Source organism: Acipenser ruthenus, chromosome 20, assembly GCF_902713425.1.
Source record: "Acipenser ruthenus chromosome 20, fAciRut3.2 maternal haplotype, whole genome shotgun sequence".
Taxonomy (NCBI): domain Eukaryota; kingdom Metazoa; phylum Chordata; class Actinopteri; order Acipenseriformes; family Acipenseridae; genus Acipenser; species Acipenser ruthenus.
Window position 1 is genome coordinate 4,325,679 of NC_081208.1, and position 19,070 is coordinate 4,344,748.

At 40.4% G+C, this 19,070-nt stretch overlaps 1 protein-coding gene across 13 annotated transcripts in view; it reads left to right on the forward strand.

The window, feature by feature from the left end:
• Nucleotides 1-15,049, forward strand: part of LOC117962678 (arginine-glutamic acid dipeptide repeats protein-like) — a 131,193-nt gene extending 116,144 nt beyond the window's left edge. For all 13 annotated transcript variants that reach the window (XM_058993220.1, XM_058993211.1, XM_058993213.1 and 10 more), the window contains 11 exons: nt 839-1,001; nt 1,516-1,608; nt 2,447-2,646; nt 3,586-3,747; nt 4,098-4,211; nt 4,728-6,121; nt 7,500-7,722; nt 8,047-8,764; nt 11,673-11,816; nt 12,006-12,186; nt 12,639-15,049. In XM_058993220.1, the coding sequence (XP_058849203.1) occupies nt 839-1,001; nt 1,516-1,608; nt 2,447-2,646; nt 3,586-3,747; nt 4,098-4,211; nt 4,728-6,121; nt 7,500-7,722; nt 8,047-8,764; nt 11,673-11,816; nt 12,006-12,186; nt 12,639-12,672 (3,426 nt within the window). In that variant the 3' untranslated portion in view covers nt 12,673-15,049. The remainder of the gene's footprint in view (nt 1-838; nt 1,002-1,515; nt 1,609-2,446; nt 2,647-3,585; nt 3,748-4,097; nt 4,212-4,727; nt 6,122-7,499; nt 7,723-8,046; nt 8,765-11,672; nt 11,817-12,005; nt 12,187-12,638) is intronic.
• The last annotated feature ends 4,021 nt before the right edge of the window (nt 15,050-19,070 follow it).

The following is a 19,070-nucleotide window of genomic DNA, read 5'->3' on the forward strand; positions in this document are numbered from 1 at the left end:
TCAAAATGCAATTATACAAGTAGTTATTTCACTACTGTCAAGACATAAAAGAAGTTGCTGTCACCATTTATCATGCTGCCAATTGTTCTCAAATGTGTTCTTTATAAACGGACATTTGTGGTATAGATTGCCATTGTATTATTGGTATAATTAGTTAACTTAACACTTTGCAGTCCTTTTATTAATCGCGCGTCAGGCACGTCAGGTCTAACTAATTTTCACACGCGCAGTTAATTTTAGACACACTGTTTAAAAGTATTTTTTTCCACAGTCAAACGGGTTTAAATGGCCCTGCATATCAACAAAGCACTCACTAGGCATCTCCAGCCCCGCCCCACCCTTTCGTTTGCTATAGTGTTCACCTATGTAATAAATAAATAATAATAATAATAATAATAGTCGTACATACCGATCGATCATCTCGTTTTATCACCAAATTCCTCAATAATGCGATCCAAGTCATTATTTTATTACTATAACATCTCAAAAAAGCTCTGCAAATGTCAGTGTTTTCTGTGCGCTGATTGTCAGCCAACTTGTTTACTTACGACCCGCCCCGTTATCTGATACCAGATACCATGTATGACTATTCATGAGATACACAGTTTTTTGTTTTTTTTTCGACTTGTCTCGGCTCCCACTCAGCAATTGAATGGTTTTCTCGGCTTTTTCCAGAGAAAAAACGACTAGAAACCCGTTTTTTGCGTTGCTATAATGATGTCGGACCCAGTCCGACAATGGACCGGAAAGGGTTAATTGTATTTTCTTTCTCTCTTTTTTACTGAGCATTGGAATTTTAGCATTTCACTCATGTTGATGGTCCAATTTTGTCTTGCAGGGTGAATTGATCACTTTTTATTACTACTGGAAGAAAACTCCAGAAGCAGCCAGTTCCCGAGCCCACCGCAGACACAGGAGGCAGGCTGTGTTCCGCAGAATCAAAACCCGCACTGCGTCCACACCCGTGAACACTCCCTCCAGGCCACCGTCCAGCGAGTTCTGTAAGCATATCTGATTACACTGATGAATGTTGGAGCTTGTGAAATGTGACGGCATGCTCAAAAACGCAGCCTGAGTGGGCACATGTGGAGACACATTGTTACACCGATGTGCTTCCCGGAATATGGCACTGGTAACGAGCGACACCCTTTGACAGTGAAGCTGTTTTGTTTGCTTTGCTGATACAGTACCTATTTAATTAGGCATAAAGGACTATGAATCAGGTCGACAAGGGACCTCTTAAAAGAGAATTAATATTGTTTAGGGTGTTATTGGGAAGGTGCCTTACATTGGAATGAGTTTTATGTGTAGTTTATCTAGGCAGTTAGTTATGATTAATATTTGTGTTAGAAACATTGACTCGTATGAGTTTCCTATACTGTATCTAGGCACATAGTTACCATCGATATTTGTGTTATGGACATTGTTATGGACTCCTGTTACTGGCTTAATCTGGAAAAGATAAGTGTTCTTTGTAATTTAAAAAAATAAATAAATAAAGCAACTCTCTTCTAGTGGACCTGAGTTCAGCAAGTGAGGATGACTTTGACAGTGAAGACAGCGAGCAGGAGTTGAAGGGATACGCCTGTCGTCACTGCTTCACAACCAGTAAGTAATGTTTACTATTGAATCTTAATTGGGGTGCAAACAAAGTATGTAACCTTGTTAGAGCTTGCTGATATTTACCTATTCAACTTTTCAAGAAGGTGGTTCTGAATCTAAAACCATTCGATATTTGTAAGTGTTTAGTCTAAAAAAAATAAAAATAAAAAAAGGGTACCATAGATACATAGAAAAAAGGGACTATGCGTGTTAATAGAAAATACAGTGCCTAGGCCTGTATATTAACCTTGCAGCCTTTTGTGGTGTGTTTTACATTGAACAATTCCATGTTGTTAATCTCACAGTGGAGCCTGGGTGAAGTGGTTTGAATTGTCAAAAATAATAATTTCAGGGGCTGCCGAGTGTGTTTCATCCGGTAAAGGCATAACGTGCCCTATAGCTTGGAGATCGCTGGTTCAAATCCAAGCTATGCCACTGCCGACCGTGGACGGGAGTTCCCAGGGGGCGTTGCACAATTGTCCAAGCGCTGCCTGGGCGGGGAGGGGTTAGGTCGGCTGGGAAGTCCTTGGCTCGCCTCACACCAGCGACCCCTGTGGCTGGCCGGGCACCTGCAGGCCTGCCTGTATGCAATTCAGAACTGTGTGGTCTTCCGACGCTGTAAGTTCTGAGATGGCTGCAAGGTGGACTTGCAGAGCGAAAAAAAGCAGATGGCTGACAGCACTCGTTTCGGAGGACACATGTGCTCGTCCTCCTCTCTCCCAAGTTAGTTCAGGGGTAGCAGCAGTGAGCCAGGTTGAGTAATAATTGGACATTCCAATATTGGGAGAAAATTGGGAATTAATGAAAAAATTATTATTCAAAAAAATTAAAATAATCATTTCAGCTTCCAAGGACTGGCACCACGGTGGGAGAGAGAATATCTTGCTGTGCACAGACTGTCGGATTCACTTTAAGAAGTACGGTGAGCTGCCTCCGATTGAGAAGCCAGTGGACCCTCCGCCTTTTATGTTCAAACCCGTCAAAGAGGAAGAGGATGGAATTAGTGGGAAACATAGCATGAGGACCAGAAGGAGTCGAGGCTCGGTATGCCACAGCGCTTTTCCTATTCTTTTCATTATTGGAGCAGCATGTCCTTTTACATTAGTGTCTAGGTACAGCTCGTGTGAATTCAGAGGTAATACATCCAAAATTTGTATATTTCAATTATTCACCTTTATTCTGTGTTCACCCATGTAATTATTATATATATATATATATATATATATATATATATATATATATATATATATATATATATATATATTCTTTAAATTATGAACTGAAGAAAGATTTAAGTTATGAAAACAATTGATTTAAAACCCTCAGCAGAATGGAACAGTGCATACTTAACGCAAGTTTACGTGAGCAGAATAGGAATAACCTATCCGCTTATATATGACAAGTGCAGCCATCACAAGAAAAGATGGTCACTAATGACTTCTTTGGCAACCAGCCGTGTGGGTAAGTGCTTTGGCATTGCATCAGTTAGAAAGGCAGGTGTGTTTATCTGAACAGCAAAGACTGCTCCACCTCCACAGTAGGTCGTTTTGAATCATAAATCTGCGCTGTCAGGCTGGAGTGACGGCTTGTGTACTGATGGGTTTCACCGGCTTTATGTGAATCGTTAATCAGAACAGCTGCTAAATTAATAAGAAACAGCTGTAAACCGCATACATTATTACTACATAATGTTCTAGAATTCTCAGGTGGATTGTGGAACCACATGTTTTAATAGCTAACTGGGTGTTTTGCCTTTGCTTTTATCCTTTTAGTTTTGCATAATAACAGTCAATTCAAGTTAAACTGTGCATTCAATATATCCTTTGCAGGCAGTTATATTTTTTTTCAGTACATGGACTAGTCAATCATTTACTGTTTAGGTGCTGTCTCAAACAAATTTTCATAAGCCGGAATCTTTTTTTGTAGAGGATTTATAATAGGCTTCAACTAATCCTAATAAACATGTATTTTTGAACACATTAGATGTCTACACTACGTAGTGGTCGTAAGAAGCAGACAGCTAGTCCTGATGGTCGAGCCTCACCAACCAATGAAGACATTCGATCCAGTGGCCGAACATCTCCTAGTGCTGCAAGTACTTCCAGCAATGACAGTAAGGCAGACTCCATGAAAAAACCCAGCAAGGTAAGGGTTAAACCGCTTTGTGCTTTTAGAGGAATAGATGCATTGGAGCAGCTGCAGTCTGGCAACCTAATATATATTTACTGTTTGAAGTCATTCAGCTTCCATCCAGGTGCTTGTCTTCCTCTCTATTAATATAATGACTTGCTAAAATGAGTCCCCTCTTTCAGAGCCGGTAGCCAGCTTCCTTGTTTCTTTATTTTATGTTTTATTGCATGATTTACAGGCAGGTATCACTTACGTGCTTGTCAGGCTAGCACCTAACCTTAAGCACCATAAATGGGTATTGTTGATTTGCAGGTTTAGGGTTTACTAATGTGTTTTTTTAGTTTTTTTATGGTTTTATTTTACAGAAGATAAAAGAAGAAGTACCTTCACCTCTAAAGAGTGCCAAACGACAACGGGAAAAGGCCGCTTCCGACACAGAGGAAACCGAAAGGGTTACTGCAAAGAAATCCAAAACTCAGGTGAGCAACATACTTTGGTACAGCCCTGCTGATTTAATTATACTTTGGGGTGCAAGACATGAATTGGTGTATAATAAGGCTATTGTAGCACTGTGAGAAGTAAGTTACCATCTGGTAATGTGAAATTGAAAACATCACGTTTTATAGAGTAAATTCAATTTTGGCCACTGCAAAGTGTCAGGCCTGTGTATTTTAATTGAGTAAAGCAGGGGACAACAGCATGTTGTTTTGCTTTAATGGTTCCCTTCTGCTTTGAATAAAAAATATGCTAAACACAGATGTGCTGTTTTAATTTGTTTGCTTTCTTTTTCAAGAGTGTGTGCACTTTTTTTTTTTTTGGTTTGTGTGCATGTTCTCCACAAGCGCACACACACAAAATAGTTAGATCAAAAGCATATTAAAAAAAAAATAAACTTTATTGGTCCTAAACTATTAGCTTAGCTTTTTTGAAATGTTGTGTAGTTGAGCTGCGTGGTTGTTTTGTGAAAGATTTCTCATCTCCTTTTGAATTACCAGGAGATTAACCAGCCCGACTCCCCATCAGAGTGTGAGGGTGAGGGCGAGGGAGAAGGCGAAGGGGAGAGTTCAGACAGCCGCAGTGTTAATGATGACGGAAGCAGTGATCCAAAGGACATTGACCAGGATAATCGCAGTTCCTCTCCAAGTATTCCAAGTCCAAGGGACAATGAGAGTGACTCTGATTCCTCGGCCCAGCATCCTGTAATCCAGAATCCGAATGGCCCACCACCGCCTCCTCAAGCCCCTCTCCTACAGATACCTGCCTCAACACCTCCAGTGTTGAGCGCAGCTACAGCATCTTCCCAAGTCTCCTCATCCATCTCCCAGCCTTCCATACCCCCACAGCCTCTGTCACATTCTCTTATCCAGCCTGCTTCTCAGCTGCATCCTCAGAGGCTGCCTTCGCCTCATCCGCCACTGCAGGCCTTAACTCAGGCGCTGACTCAGACGCAAGCTCTGCCTCCATCTCAAGCCCCTCTCCAGCCTCAGCAGACTCCACTCCATGCTCAGATGCATCCACTCCCTCATCCTCTACAGGCCCAGCCTCACATACAGCACCCACTGCCACCTCAGCCATTCCCCACCTCCTCCTCACAATCTTCTCAGTCTCAGGTTCCTCCACCTCCTCCACTTCCATCTCAGCCACCCACTCCGGGCCACACCCAGCAGCAGCTGCCTCCTCACACTCCTCCTCAAGCACCACCCCAGCCCCCTAGAGAGCAGCCCCTGCCTCCAGCCCCCATGGCCATGCCTCATATCAAACCTCCTCCAACAACGCCCATCCCTCAGATGCCCAACCCACAGGCACACAAACATCCACCCCACCTGTCTGCACCGCCTCCATTCCCGCAAATGCCTCCCAATCTGCCCCCTCCACCGGCACTGAAGCCACTCAGTTCCCTCAGTTCCCTCTCTACCCACCACTGTCCATCCGCCCACCCACCGCCGCTCCAGCTTATGCCCCAGAGCCAACAGCTCCAGCTCCCGCCTGCTCAACCTCCAGTGCTTACTCAGTCCCAAAATCTCCCAGCGTCCGCAGGTCATCCTTCCTCTGCATCTCACCCAGTTATTTCCCAGTCCCCGTTCCCCCCACACCCTTTCATCCCGGGAGGCCCGCCCACCATGCCTCCTTCGTCAGCATCAACGTCTGCAACGTCGACCTCCTCCTGTCTCCCTGGTATGCAGCCGCCACCACAGTCTTCCATCTCAACGCCTCTGCCTTCCACTGTGAGCGTTCCCAGCTCGGCGTCCTCTGCGGCCCCTCCTATTCAAATCAAAGAGGAGCCTATGGATGAGCCTGAAGAACCTGAGAGCCCACCACCTCCTCAGAGAAGCCCTTCTCCAGAACCCACTGTGGTCAACACACCAAGCCATGCCAGCCAGTCAGCAAGGTACAAACAAGCTCATACTGGTTTATTTTTTTTTTTTTTTTTTTGTGAAGCGATTTTTATACATTCGGAGACTTGCAGGTTTAAATTACAGATTACATTTCAAGGCAGTATAAACATTTCACAGCATTAAACAAAGTTGAAGGCTGGAAAGAAAAAAAAAATGACTTGAAGAAGATGTAAGGCTATGCGCTGTCAGTTTTATTCACACAGTAGATAGGTGACTGAAGTGCTTTGGAACAAAGTTTAGATGGGCTTCAGCTGGTTGGTTTTCATTAACCTTCAAGACTTGTTTGCTCTGTACGGTGCTTTAGACATCCATCAGACAAACCTTTTTTTTTTTGGTCTGACATCTACTGAATAAATGAGTTGGCCTTTATAAGGATGTTAGTTTTATAGTCTTATCTTATTTATTTAACTTACAGGCCTGCATAACCAACTAATATCGATTAAAAATATATGCCTCGTTACAAAAATATTACCACTTATCAAACAGACTTTCTAAGTGTAATTTAATCTAAAAGAAAGCTGATCTTGAAAGAATGGTAATTACAGTATGAATTCCTGAAGAAAAAGAAACTCGTGCTGATCCATTTGTCTGGTGTCTCTTTAGAGGTAATTATGAATAACGATGAACTCCTAAATATGCAACAGCTACATTAATTATATAGACATCAGTAAAAATACATTAGTTCAAGCGATTTATTTTAATTTGACTATCACCACCTTTCCCCCAAACCATGACCTAAATCTATTGTTGAATCATGTAAGACTTCAGGGCAAAGAAAATGAAATACTGCAGATGCTAACCAGCAAAAGAGCCAAAGCTGGATTATTTGTTTTAAGGTGACATCCTGTCTGGTTTCATCGAAATAAATGTCCTGGTGGTCAAGAAATATCATGGGTAGTGTCAAAAGCACTCAAGATCTGCATAAACGTAATACTTCTATATGAGAAACAATACGCTAGCATGTATGTTCACAGTCCCTCGGGTAACATTAGGAAGTTAGGGTATGTGAAACCAGCAGTAACAGTTCTGTGGTTGCAGTTACTAACCTGATTTATTCTCAATTTTAGAATATTTATCTGGCATCATTCCAAGAAATGCTGTGTTTTGGGGGATTTCACTATCTTTTAGTAATAATTCCATTGTGTATGTCTGTCTAGTTCTATCTTGCATAAATCCTAGCCGAGTTCGATTTTCATCTCATGGCATTCCAGTCAAAGTGATATTTTAATGAATTAAGAATACAAGCAGCCTTAAAAAAAACACTGAATTTGGATGATCTGGAAAGCTTTTATCAATAGCTTTTGCTGCCCCATATGGCAGAATTGATTTGTTTTTTCCTTTTATTAAATGGTGTCCTTGCGCTGTGTTCAGGTTCTACAAGCATCTCGACCGTGGTTACAACTCCTGTGGGAGAACGGATTTCTATTTCACCCCCCTGGCTGGCTCGAAACTTGCCAAGAAGAGAGAGGAGGCATTGGAAAAGACCAAGAGGGAGGCTGAGCAGAAAGCAAGAGAAGAGAAAGAAAAAGAGAGGGAGAAGGAAAGAGAGAGGGAAAGGGAGCGAGAACGAGAGAGGGAAGCTGAAAGAGCAGCGGTATGTTTTTTTAGTTTTTTTACTCTGCAAGCTATTCATCGATCTGTATTAAATCTCTATGCACATACAAGTCACATTATGAAAGAGCCGATCGTTGACTACCTTTGGACCAGCAAACATACTGTAACAAACAAGTTGAACAAAAATAGTCCTCAGCTAAATCCCATCTATAGTCGTCCTCAGACACCATGCTGCTTACCTTTTCCATTTGAAGTTGTACAGTTTCTTCTCTCTGTGCGTAAGAAAACATATCTGATTGTACATAGTTGAAAGGGATCCAATGTAAACGCTGCTGATTTTCCTTTTTTTCCTTCCCTCCTGCAGAAAGCATGCAGCTCATCCCATGATGGGCGGATGGGAGATCCTCAGATGGGTGGGCCTCACATGAGGCCTTCCTTCGAGCCTCCCCCGACGACCATCGCTGCCGTACCTCCATACATCGGGCCAGACACCCCGGCCCTGCGCACCCTGAGCGAGTACGCTCGCCCTCACGTCATGTCTCCTACCAACCGCAATCACCCCTTCTTCGTGTCCTTGAACCCTGCAGACCCCCTGCTGGCTTACCACATGCCAGGCTTGTACAACGCAGACCCAGGCATGAGGGAGCGCGAGCTGCGGGAGCGCGAGATGCGCGACAGAGAGATTCGGGAGAGGGAGTTGAGGGACAGGATGAAGCCTGGCTACGAGGTTAAGCCCCCTGAGTTGGAAGGTTTGCACCCAGGTGCCAATCCTATGGAGCATTTTGCAAGGCATGGAGCCATTACCCTTCCACAAATGGCAGGACATCATCCCTTCGCTGCTTTCCATCACGGTTTAAACCCCTTGGAAAGGGAAAGACTTGCACTTGCTGGCCCGCAGTTGCGGCCTGAAATGAGCTACCCAGACAGACTGGTGGCCGAAAGGCTGCATGCTGAACGCATGGCGTCGGTAGCAAATGACCCAATAGCAAGGCTGCAAATGTTCAACGTTACCCCGCATCATCACCAACATTCACACATCCATTCACACCTACACCTACATCAGCAAGACCCATTGCATCAAGGTAAGACAAGGCAGATTCACAGAGGTTTTCTGATATCAAGGTTTAAGTGGGAATATCACTGAGCACATTTCCAAGATTGCACCCAAAGACTGATTGTGGCAATTTTGTTATTATTATTATTATTATTATTATTATTATTATTATTTATTAATTAATAAACAGGTTCAAAAGGCAAAGTAATAAGTGATTTGTATGTATGTGGTTATTATTTTAAAGGCTATTATATAACAATAACATTTTTCTGTTTTATATCGGCTCTTTATTACTGCAAATACTTGTAAAATGAATATTGATGACTAGCTGGATATGATTAAATCTGACAGATCCCCAAAATTCATTTAGCGTAAAGCTTTTATCAATTCAATGTTCAAATAATGGTAACAGCCCCTTGGTGTTATTCAGTGTGCTGAGCCAATGCACTATGTAACACAATTTTTGTTCCTGGGTAGTAAGTGTTATTTCCTAATTGCTTATGCCTCAAAAGTATAGAAAATGGCTATTCCCCACAAACTTTGCTTTTGTGACCAGGACAGTGATATTTTGAAATTTACCTATTTCCAATGAGAAAACGGGCGAATTTGTGTCTCTTCGTTCACATAAAGTCAGAAAAAAACAACATATGAATCCAAATTAACATGTATTTATACTAAAGTAATACAAAAATGACTACAAAAGATTTAGAAGTGAGTAGTTTTTCGAGATTTACGATTATACTGTAAATCACTTTCACGAATCAGCCCCCAAATGTAGTCTCCCATCATGTTCTCGTTATACTGTCCTTGGTAGCGGCGTTCAAAGTCCAGTATATCCTGGTGGAAGCGCTCGCCTTGCTCCTCCGAGTACGCTCCCATGTTCTCCTTGAATTTATCAAGATGAGCATCAAGGATATGGACTTTGAGGGACATCCTACAGCCCATTGTGCCGTAGTTCTTCACCAGAGTCTCAACCAGCTCCACATAGTTTTCGGTCTTGTGATTGCCCAGGAAGCCCCGAACCACTGTGACAAAGCTGTTCCAAGCCGCTTTCTCCTTACTAGTGAGCTTCTTGGGGAATTCATTGCACTCCAGGATCCTCTTTATCTGTGGTCCGACGAAGACACCGGCTTTGACCTTTACCTCAGACAGCTTAGGGAAGAAGTCTTGAAGGTACTTGAAGGCTGCCGACTCCTTATCTGGAGCTCTGACAAATTGTTTCATAAGGTCCAATTTGATGTGCAGTGGTGGCATCAGCACCTTCCGGGGGTCCACCAGTGGCTCCCACTTGACGTTGTTCCTCCCCACAGAGAACTCGGTCTGCTGTGGCCAGTCCCGCCTGTGGTAGTGCGCCTTGGTGTCCCTGCTGTCCCAAAGGCAAAGATAGCAGGGAAACTTGGTAAAACCGCCTTGGAGACCCATCAGGAATGCCACCATTTTGAAGTCTCCTATGACCTCCCAGCCGTACTCATCATACTTCAAGGCGTCCAACAAGGTCTTGATGCTGTTGTAATCCTCTTTGAGGTGCACCGAGTGAGCCAGGGGAAGAGACGGGTACTTGTTACCATTATGGAGCAGCACGGCTTTGAGGCTCCTGGATGAGCTGTCAATGAAGAGGCGCCACTCATTCTGGTTACAGGCGATTCCGATTGCCTCGAACAGACTGGTCACATTGTGGCAGAAGCAGAGCCCATCTTGACGGGTGAAGAAGCTGGAAAAAGGTTGGTGACGCTTCCTCTGATCTGCGACTTGCACACTTTCATCCAACAAGTTCCACTGCTTGAGCCTAGGCGTCAAAAGCTCGGCATTGGACTTGGTGAGACCAAGATCTCTAATCAAGTCGTTGAGGTCTTTTTGGTTGGGGTAGTATGGGTTTCTCTCCTCAGCTCCACCTCTGAAATTGTCATCTGGATCTACAACGTCTTCCTCGCTCTCTGACTTGCTGCTCTCTTCTAAAGATGGCTGCTCTCTCTCCGGAGGAGTGGGTACGGGGAGCTCATGGCAGTGTGGCACCTGGGCGATGGATGAAGGAAGGTCCGGATACGTGATAGCAGGTGCATTCTTGCCAGTCCGACGTTTGGAAGGGTCCACCATGCAGAAGTAGCAGTTGCTTGAGTGGTCAGTGGGTTCCCGCCAAATTCTTGGGATTGCGAACTTCATGGCTCTCTTTTCCCCTCAGTACCATCCTACAAAAATACATTTATTTCACCCATGACTAATGTGTAAGAGATTCTCGCAACATTTTTCATATATGATATATTTTTTCAATAACATTGAAAATTGTAAAACATTTTAAAATTAAAAACTTTTACAATTTTAAAAATTTTAACAAATTTTATAACATAAAATTCCGAGCAACAATTGTCCATCTTACCTTCCAGAGTTTTTTTGCAGTGCTCGCAGGTGAAATGAGGTGCCTAGGGTTTGTCTTGATCCCCGACAGGCATGCCGAAATATGCCTTGTAGGCCTCACACATCTTAGCAGATGCTTCCACGGAGTACTTTTTCGCTCTTGTCTTGATAAATTGGCCGCAGACATAGCAAAATGCGTCTGCCGGATGCTTGCAGCCTCTTGATGCCATCTCAGAAAAATGCAGATATGTATCCACTTAGGCAGCTGGAACTAAACTGAACTGGTGGGCTTAAGGCCCCTGTATTTATACTACTATTTACATTACTGGAAAGTTCTAGAAGTTACTCCAAGTTTACTCAGCACTGAATCTATCTGGAATGTTCTGGAAAATAGGTAAATTTCAAAATATCACTGTCCTGGTCACAAAAGCAAAGTTTGTGGGGAATAATAGCCATTTTCTATACTTTTGAGGCATAAGCAATTAGGAAATAACACACCCAGGAACAAAAAAAAAAAAAAATTGTTACAATGCTAAAAGGTAATGTGTCTGTCCTCCACCCACCCACCTCCCTCACCCTGATAGGTTCTGGCGGTCCTGTGCATCCACTTGATGCTCTGGGAGCTGGTCCTCATTTGGCACGGTTTCCCTACCCTCCTGGGACCATTCCAAACCCACTGCTGGGACAACCTCCACACGAACATGAAATGCTCAGACACCCTGTGTTCGGTAAGAAAAACCTGCAGGTGGAGTTTGAACGGTCAGAATAGTACGCAATGTCTCAAGCCTGCAACACAGATATGAGAGACCAAAAGGAAAAATTATTTTAACATAAATCAAATAAAAAGAAACAATCCTCTGAACCAGTTGCACAAGTCTCCTTGAAGGTTTAACAAAGCGTGTTTTGTTTCTTTCTAGGCACCCCGTATCACAGAGACCTGACCGGGGCTCTTCCACCCCCCATGTCCGCAGCACACCAGCTCCAGGCTATGCATGCACAGTCCGCAGAGCTGCAGAGGCTGGCCATGGAGCAGCAGTGGCTACACGGACATCACCACATGCATGGAGGACCCCTCCCTGGCCAGGAAGATTACTACAGGTAAACAATACACTTTTGTTTAGAAACAGTAGGCGGGGGAAAATCTAAACATCTTACTAGAAGTGTGTGGTGCATAAAATGGTACATTTATTATGTTCATGGGGGTTTGAATTGAGTAAAGAAAAGGGATGAAATTGTTAAATAATTGATAAATGAACACTGCAAGCTTGTGCACATAATTATAAGCACCTGACAGTTTCGGTATATAACAGAAATAGATAATCTAAGCAGAAACTATATCTGTATGTTTTGTCTTTGTCTATCTCATTCTCACAGTGGCTTTGAATAACCTCAGTTTTCCTGTGAAACTATATTTAAATTCAGATAAGCTATGAAAAAAAGTTAAAGATGTGTTTTTTATGAACGTTACATTTAATCATCGAATGTTGTATTAGATCACCTTGAATATATGTGCTTACAGCAATAACACTTTTCTTTTTTTTGTTTTCCAGTCGACTGAAGAAAGAAAGTGACAAGCAGCTGTAGTCCAATGACTAATGTGAAGGCAGTCAGATAAGCTGGACAAAAGTTATATACAATCGCAGTCCTTTTGGAAGGAACTCCGTTCAATGTTATTGGAACAATTATAATAAAAAATTGATGGGAGAACTTTCTTTCTTTTTTTATATGAAGAAAATGACTTTAGTTCATATATAGTATTCATCAAGTAGAGAAGATTCCTCAAGACTGTTTGTGGGTCCCTGCATGGTATATTCTGAGAACTTCCCTGCAGTTTGTGTAGGTGCTAGAATACAAGATACATTGTCACTGTGCATAATAAAAAAAAAAAATACAGTTAGGCGATATATTCAGAATCTTAAGTGCTATATAAAGATTATACACTTATTTTAATACATTGTAGGACGTTTTCATAATTTTAAAGAAAGCTCAACTCTGCAGCATGGCTTTGAGTCTGTAAATAAAAAAATTAAAAATAAAAGTATATTATTATTATTATTAGATGTGGATTCCTAACCAGACCTCCAAAATGATTGTTTTGAAGCATTATCCCTTTATTTAAAAGGGGAACACAATGGCATTAATACAGCAGGAAAACAGTTTAAAAGGCTAATGGCAACAGTGTGCATTAAAGAGGGTTGCAGGGATAATGGTAGAATAAATCCAGTGAATACAAGTGTCTCTAATTTTTATTTTTATGATTATTACTATTCTCATCCTTGAAGTTTGGCTTGCAATGCCTTGTGGTCATCCATGCAGACATCCAGTGGACCCAACATTTTATTTCTATTATTATCATTTTTTTTTAAATCAGGTTAGTTTTAATGTAACTTCATACATCTGTAATCTCAATATGAGAATGATGATAAAACATTTTAGTGGTTTATGTTAATGTTTGTGTATATTGTGAGTTTTTTTTGTTTTAAACGATAGCATTTACCTGCCATTAAACGTGTCAAGAGCAAATAAAAGGTTCAGAAAATACTGTCCAGAAGTGACATAATGCACTGGAGGTCTACATTAATGTGGATCAGAGCTACTTTTTAATAAATGGTTATAGTACTTACAGAACAAGTTTGTCATAATTGGGTTTAGAAAAAAGTAATAGAAATCTGCACTTTTAAATAACTGTATTCGATCATACCTTGTTTTTTAAAAATACCCAATACCAAAGTCAAAAGTCCATTTTAAAGGAAGTTTATAATGATACCTAATTCAATTTTATTTATTTTCTTGAAAGGAGTCAAAATGCAGCACCTCTTTGAAGCAAACTACAATGTTTATATGAAATAATGTGAGCCAGGTTACTGTTGTTGTTTTTTCTATACGCAGTTGAAAAGTACCAACGACTCAGCTCTTTAAAATTGTAATATTATACAGGTTAACTTTATATCCGTCACAATGAAATGGTTTTTAAGATGATTATTATATTAATTGCAGTTATTTCCTTTCTGCTGATGACAGTGTTCACATTTCTGCAGAGTACTTTTTTTTTATTTTTTAAATAATATATGTACTGGCACCTTATTCACTGTGACACACTGCAATACTGGATGAAGATTCACAGTATTGGTTAAAAACAAACCGGCCGTGGTGAGTCCTGGATTTGTCTGCATTTAATGACCTGCATTTCCTGTGGTGCGTAACTGTCCTTTTCCCTTTGATTTGTTTTTATCAATAGCTGTATATTTACCATTGTAGACTTTTATTATATGTGATGTTTACTGTCATCAGACTGTCAGACCATGTAAAATAATTTGTTAATCATCCCGTTTGTTTTTTTTTCCTCCTTCATTCCCACTGATTTACGGCGATTAGCCGTAACATGCTGTAAACATTAGAATTGGTTAAAATAACTGCATATTCCATTACCACCTGCTGTTTCAAGGCTTGCAAGTGTCAGATGGCTCACTCGAAAGAACACCTACAACACATGCAAGGATTTTTAATTTTTTTTTTTTTTTTTTTGCATCCTGCTAACAAAGTGGTTTCTTCCTTCAATGGGATTTTGGAAGCTGCAAGTTGAGGATTTAACTACATCCTACATTTCATGTGGCAATTTACCTGTTGCCATGTTGCCATGCATTATCCATCACCATGCATTAGCAACAATGTTCGTTTTCTTTCCTTTTTGCTTTAGTGTTACAAACCTATGATGTTCAGTGTTGTCGATAGTCCAGCTTCTTGTTTCACAGCAGCGATAGCAGAATGTAAATTCTGACTGCTAAATTTATATATATTTCTTGAAGCTTATTGTATATATTAGTAGTCTGCCATGGGATAACACAATGTAAACAAAAGTAGAAACTAAGAAGATGTGAGTCCTGTGTTTTCTCCATTTGAGTATTTTGTAATTTTTTGAGAAATTTGTGGAATTAAAATAAACGTAGTTATACCACAGCAAGCCGGACTTGGTGTTTTGTTTTAAAGAGTTTCAAGTTTTCTAAGCCCTTATCACTGCAGTATTATTCTTTAGTACAGTAGACTAATATACCCCCACCCACAGATTCCACAATCTTCCCCTACATGTCCTGGTAGAAGCACTCTTCCATCACTGTGGTGTGCAGATTACATTCCAGTTGATCCCATATCTGCTCCATCAGATGCATGGTGACTGCTGGCCATTGAAGCTCTGAGAAGTTTGTTCATTAAACCCCTCATGAATAGTTCTGCACAATGAGTGTTATGGGAAGAGCTACGCTGTATATCTGATGTTCATCACAGAGTGGTCAGATATTTCTAATGAACTTCACAGGCAGGAGGGGTGGGGGAAAAAAAAGTTAAATTGAAGAAGGCTGGAAGATCTGTAGGAATATGTACATAGTATTGTTTGACCTTGTTTAAATCATTTTATTTTTTTGTGGGAAACCATTTTATTTTTGAACTTGTATCGAGAGAGTTGGATATCAGCTGGCCTTAAGCTGCTGCTTCCTATTAACTGTGGTATTAGGTTACTTTAGAGATTAGCTTTTGGGAAGATTCCAGTGCCACTCTTGCAGGGAAAAAAGGAACAGCTGAGCTCTATACCAAAGGAGAAAAACAGGATGCCAGTAAATGCGAGAGAGCTTGTTATTGTATTCAAAGGGAAGGTAACACTCTAGGCAACTCCAATAATACTTTTTGGTTCTACAATGGCAACCTTTCATTTTAAAAAGCCTGCAATAAGGTATTGGGTTACCATCTTATGAATGTGAACATAAAATGCTGTATAGATTCTCAGTAACCAGATGTAAGTGTGTTGGTTATCAGCCAAACATTTATAGATTTAAAAAAAATGAAGACAGTGGACTGCTCCACAAAAAGATTGTTTATCTTTGTTAGGTTTGAGAGCAGGTCATTCTCAATCTCGTGTCACTAATGATGCCTTTAGCACAAGATCTATGGAGAAATGGCCAGAAACCTGTCACTAACAGTAATACCTCCTGACTGGAAATGCAGACTGCTCCTGACATAATTGGCACAAGAGCCAGAGCCTTAGCCCTCATTAGGCACACCAGCACCAGAAGAGACATATGGTCCTGGAAATCTGCTGTCAAAATACAGACACAAACTAAAATAAAAGCTGTTCTGTTCAGTAATCTTTAAAATGAAAATGTCACATGATGCTGTCTTGCTTAAGTATGATTGATTTTTTTTTTTTTTTTTTTTTTAATACCCAGGACCGCACTTGCTTGATTAATAAAACATTTCCAAAATCAAAAGGAAGGTAGCTTTCGGCTCTTCTCACCATATCCTTATGGTTTCCTTATTCAGTTACTCAACACAGCTATGGTTAAGGCAATGGGTAACAATTAATACATTAAACTAGAGCGCAACAACACATCCATGACACGAAGTGCGATCTTGCTTATTCTGGGGTCGGGTAATGACACATGTATGTGGTCTTCCATCAAAGTGCATCACATGCAGTATTTTTAAACTGTAGTTTTTTAAATAGTAAATGATGCAGAAAAGGACCAGTTGCCTTCCATAAAAAAAGATTAACGCGCGTTGTTGTGTACGGTGGCTGCTCTTGCATGTGTCTATTTGACAAATGCGCTGTCGATTATTTTATTTATTTGCATTTAAAGGCTTTTACGGAGAATACACACCAAGGTGAATGTAATTCTCACTGGTAAAGCACATACACATGTATTCAATTATAAGTGTATCGAATAACGTACATACAAGTCCCGCATGTTTTTAATCATATTTGTGTGTTTTATGGCGTATATACAATATGGTTTGGAACATTCGCTATGGCCTGGCATATAAAAATAATAGTTACACCGTATTGTTTGAGTCTTTCTCTGTTGTGATATTCTGAACCTGTGAACCAATGTATGGACAAGCAACCAATATGCGAAAGATGTGGATGTGTGTCAACCTACTACCACAGTTACAACATTGAATGTATTGTACAATGGGATAGCCGTCCTCAACGCCCTAAACAGCATGTTCTTAATGGAGCTGGTACTATAAATATCATGTTAAAACAAATGATGCAGAATGGTTGTTGAGATATCTATCGATCTATCTATGTGTGTGTGTGTGTGTTTGTTTTTAGACAAACACGTGTATGTATATACAACTGCATAATTATTCCGTTTTTTTCCTAAATGTTATTTTCCTAAAAACTATAGTTTTAAAACAGCAATAAAGAGGAGCAATTTGAAAATGCATTTGCAGAGTTTGCTTTAAAGATTTTTTTAAATGTATTTACAAATGAATTTCAGGTGTGAATTGACCAGCCTCTTCGCTAGCAGATGTGTGAGATTGCAATTTTCAGCGCGAGTGGTTTCACCGTGAAGTTGCAGCGTAGAACTCGGTATTTTATCCTGGTCCCAAAAGAGCCGGATTTAAACATGGTAGGAATGTTGTTGTTGTTTGTTTGTTTGTTTATTTATTTAGAAATACTTCACGTTAGTGTGTTTTAATTTACCTCGTGCTATGTATTTTGAGAGGTATCAACAAATTGTGGTACTGTGTGTGGCATTGTTGACTGTGTATAAATATTATTATGCGTGGAAAGCAATTGTTACTGCTGGTATGCATACATCTTCATCCATTATAAAACCGCAGTTATGCATAAATGTCCCTTAACATAACCAACATTAGTATAAACATTGCCCTGTGTTTTGAAAAGCCAAAACATTTCCAAATGCTTCAAACTTAAAGGTTGACTTGCAAATAAGCAAGTGTGTTTGCTCACTAAAAGCCAACATATTGTTAGGCTTTTAATGTGACCCATTAAAATAAGCTTAAACCAGGACTGGGGTGTAATTAATTGTGTGTTTTGTTTCAGTAAATAAATTTATAAAGATATGAAAGCATACTTCAGAGATGCATAGGAGAAGACTGTTGATGTGCAACAGTGCAAAGATCTGTACAATGCACACTAACCTATCAGCATTACCCCTATTTCACACTCCATAATACCATTCTAAAAAATGCTGTGCATGGTCTAATAAGTTCCGTTCTATGTAATATTATTATTAGTATTGCACATAATGGCATGTATTGTACTGTATGTGTTTACACATAAATGCTGAGCAAGTTTTATATACAATTATAAAATAATAATAATTGAGCTGATGACTTGTGCCTTCAGAATAAATCACAATACTGTACCTTGTTTGGATATGTGGAGATAAGACTCCTTCCTATTGCATATCAGTTTCAACCATTCCAGGTTTTAATACAAGCTTGACTCACCCATTCCAGGTTTTTCTAAGTAACAAGCTCAGGAGCTCTTAAACTCAAACTGGATCAAAATGCTACATAGCAGAAATAAAGTGAAACCGTTAATGTTTTATGAATGTGTTTTTGTGTGTGTGCGCGCGCTCAGTACCACAGGGCTAGAAATGCCATTTATATCTCACGTGGATTGTTAGACTACAAGATAAAAAAAAGTAATAAGAGAACACTAGTTTTTGAAAGGGTGAGTTTGCTCACAATTAAAATCTTTTTTTTATTTCCACCTTTTGAACGTGGAACTCCAGGAGCTTCTGACCGGAATGTTTTCGGGCCCTCAAAAGGTTGGGAGGATTTCGCATCATCTGAAGTTGAAAAAGTGTGTGAACGTCTTTCGAAACTATAAGCATTCGTGAGTACGGTCTGTTTGTTCATAAACACTCTCTTTCTTTATCACTTGCAAATAAATTCAATTTGAAAGTGTTAACAGCTTTCTGACGACTGGCACTGGACACGGCTGGAAGAATGACTCCCATTGCAAAGCAGTTTTTCAAGCTGTTCCTGTGAGTTATATAGTCACACCAATGCTTGATGGTTTTCCACTGTACTATGATAAGGCGTGACTTACTCAGATTAGTAGGGTTAAAAAAAATACTGTATTAAAACTTAATACTGTATTTCAAAATAAAATAAATACAGGCCTGTGTACCGTGGGCTATGGAACAAATGTAACATCTCGTATATCAGCTAAA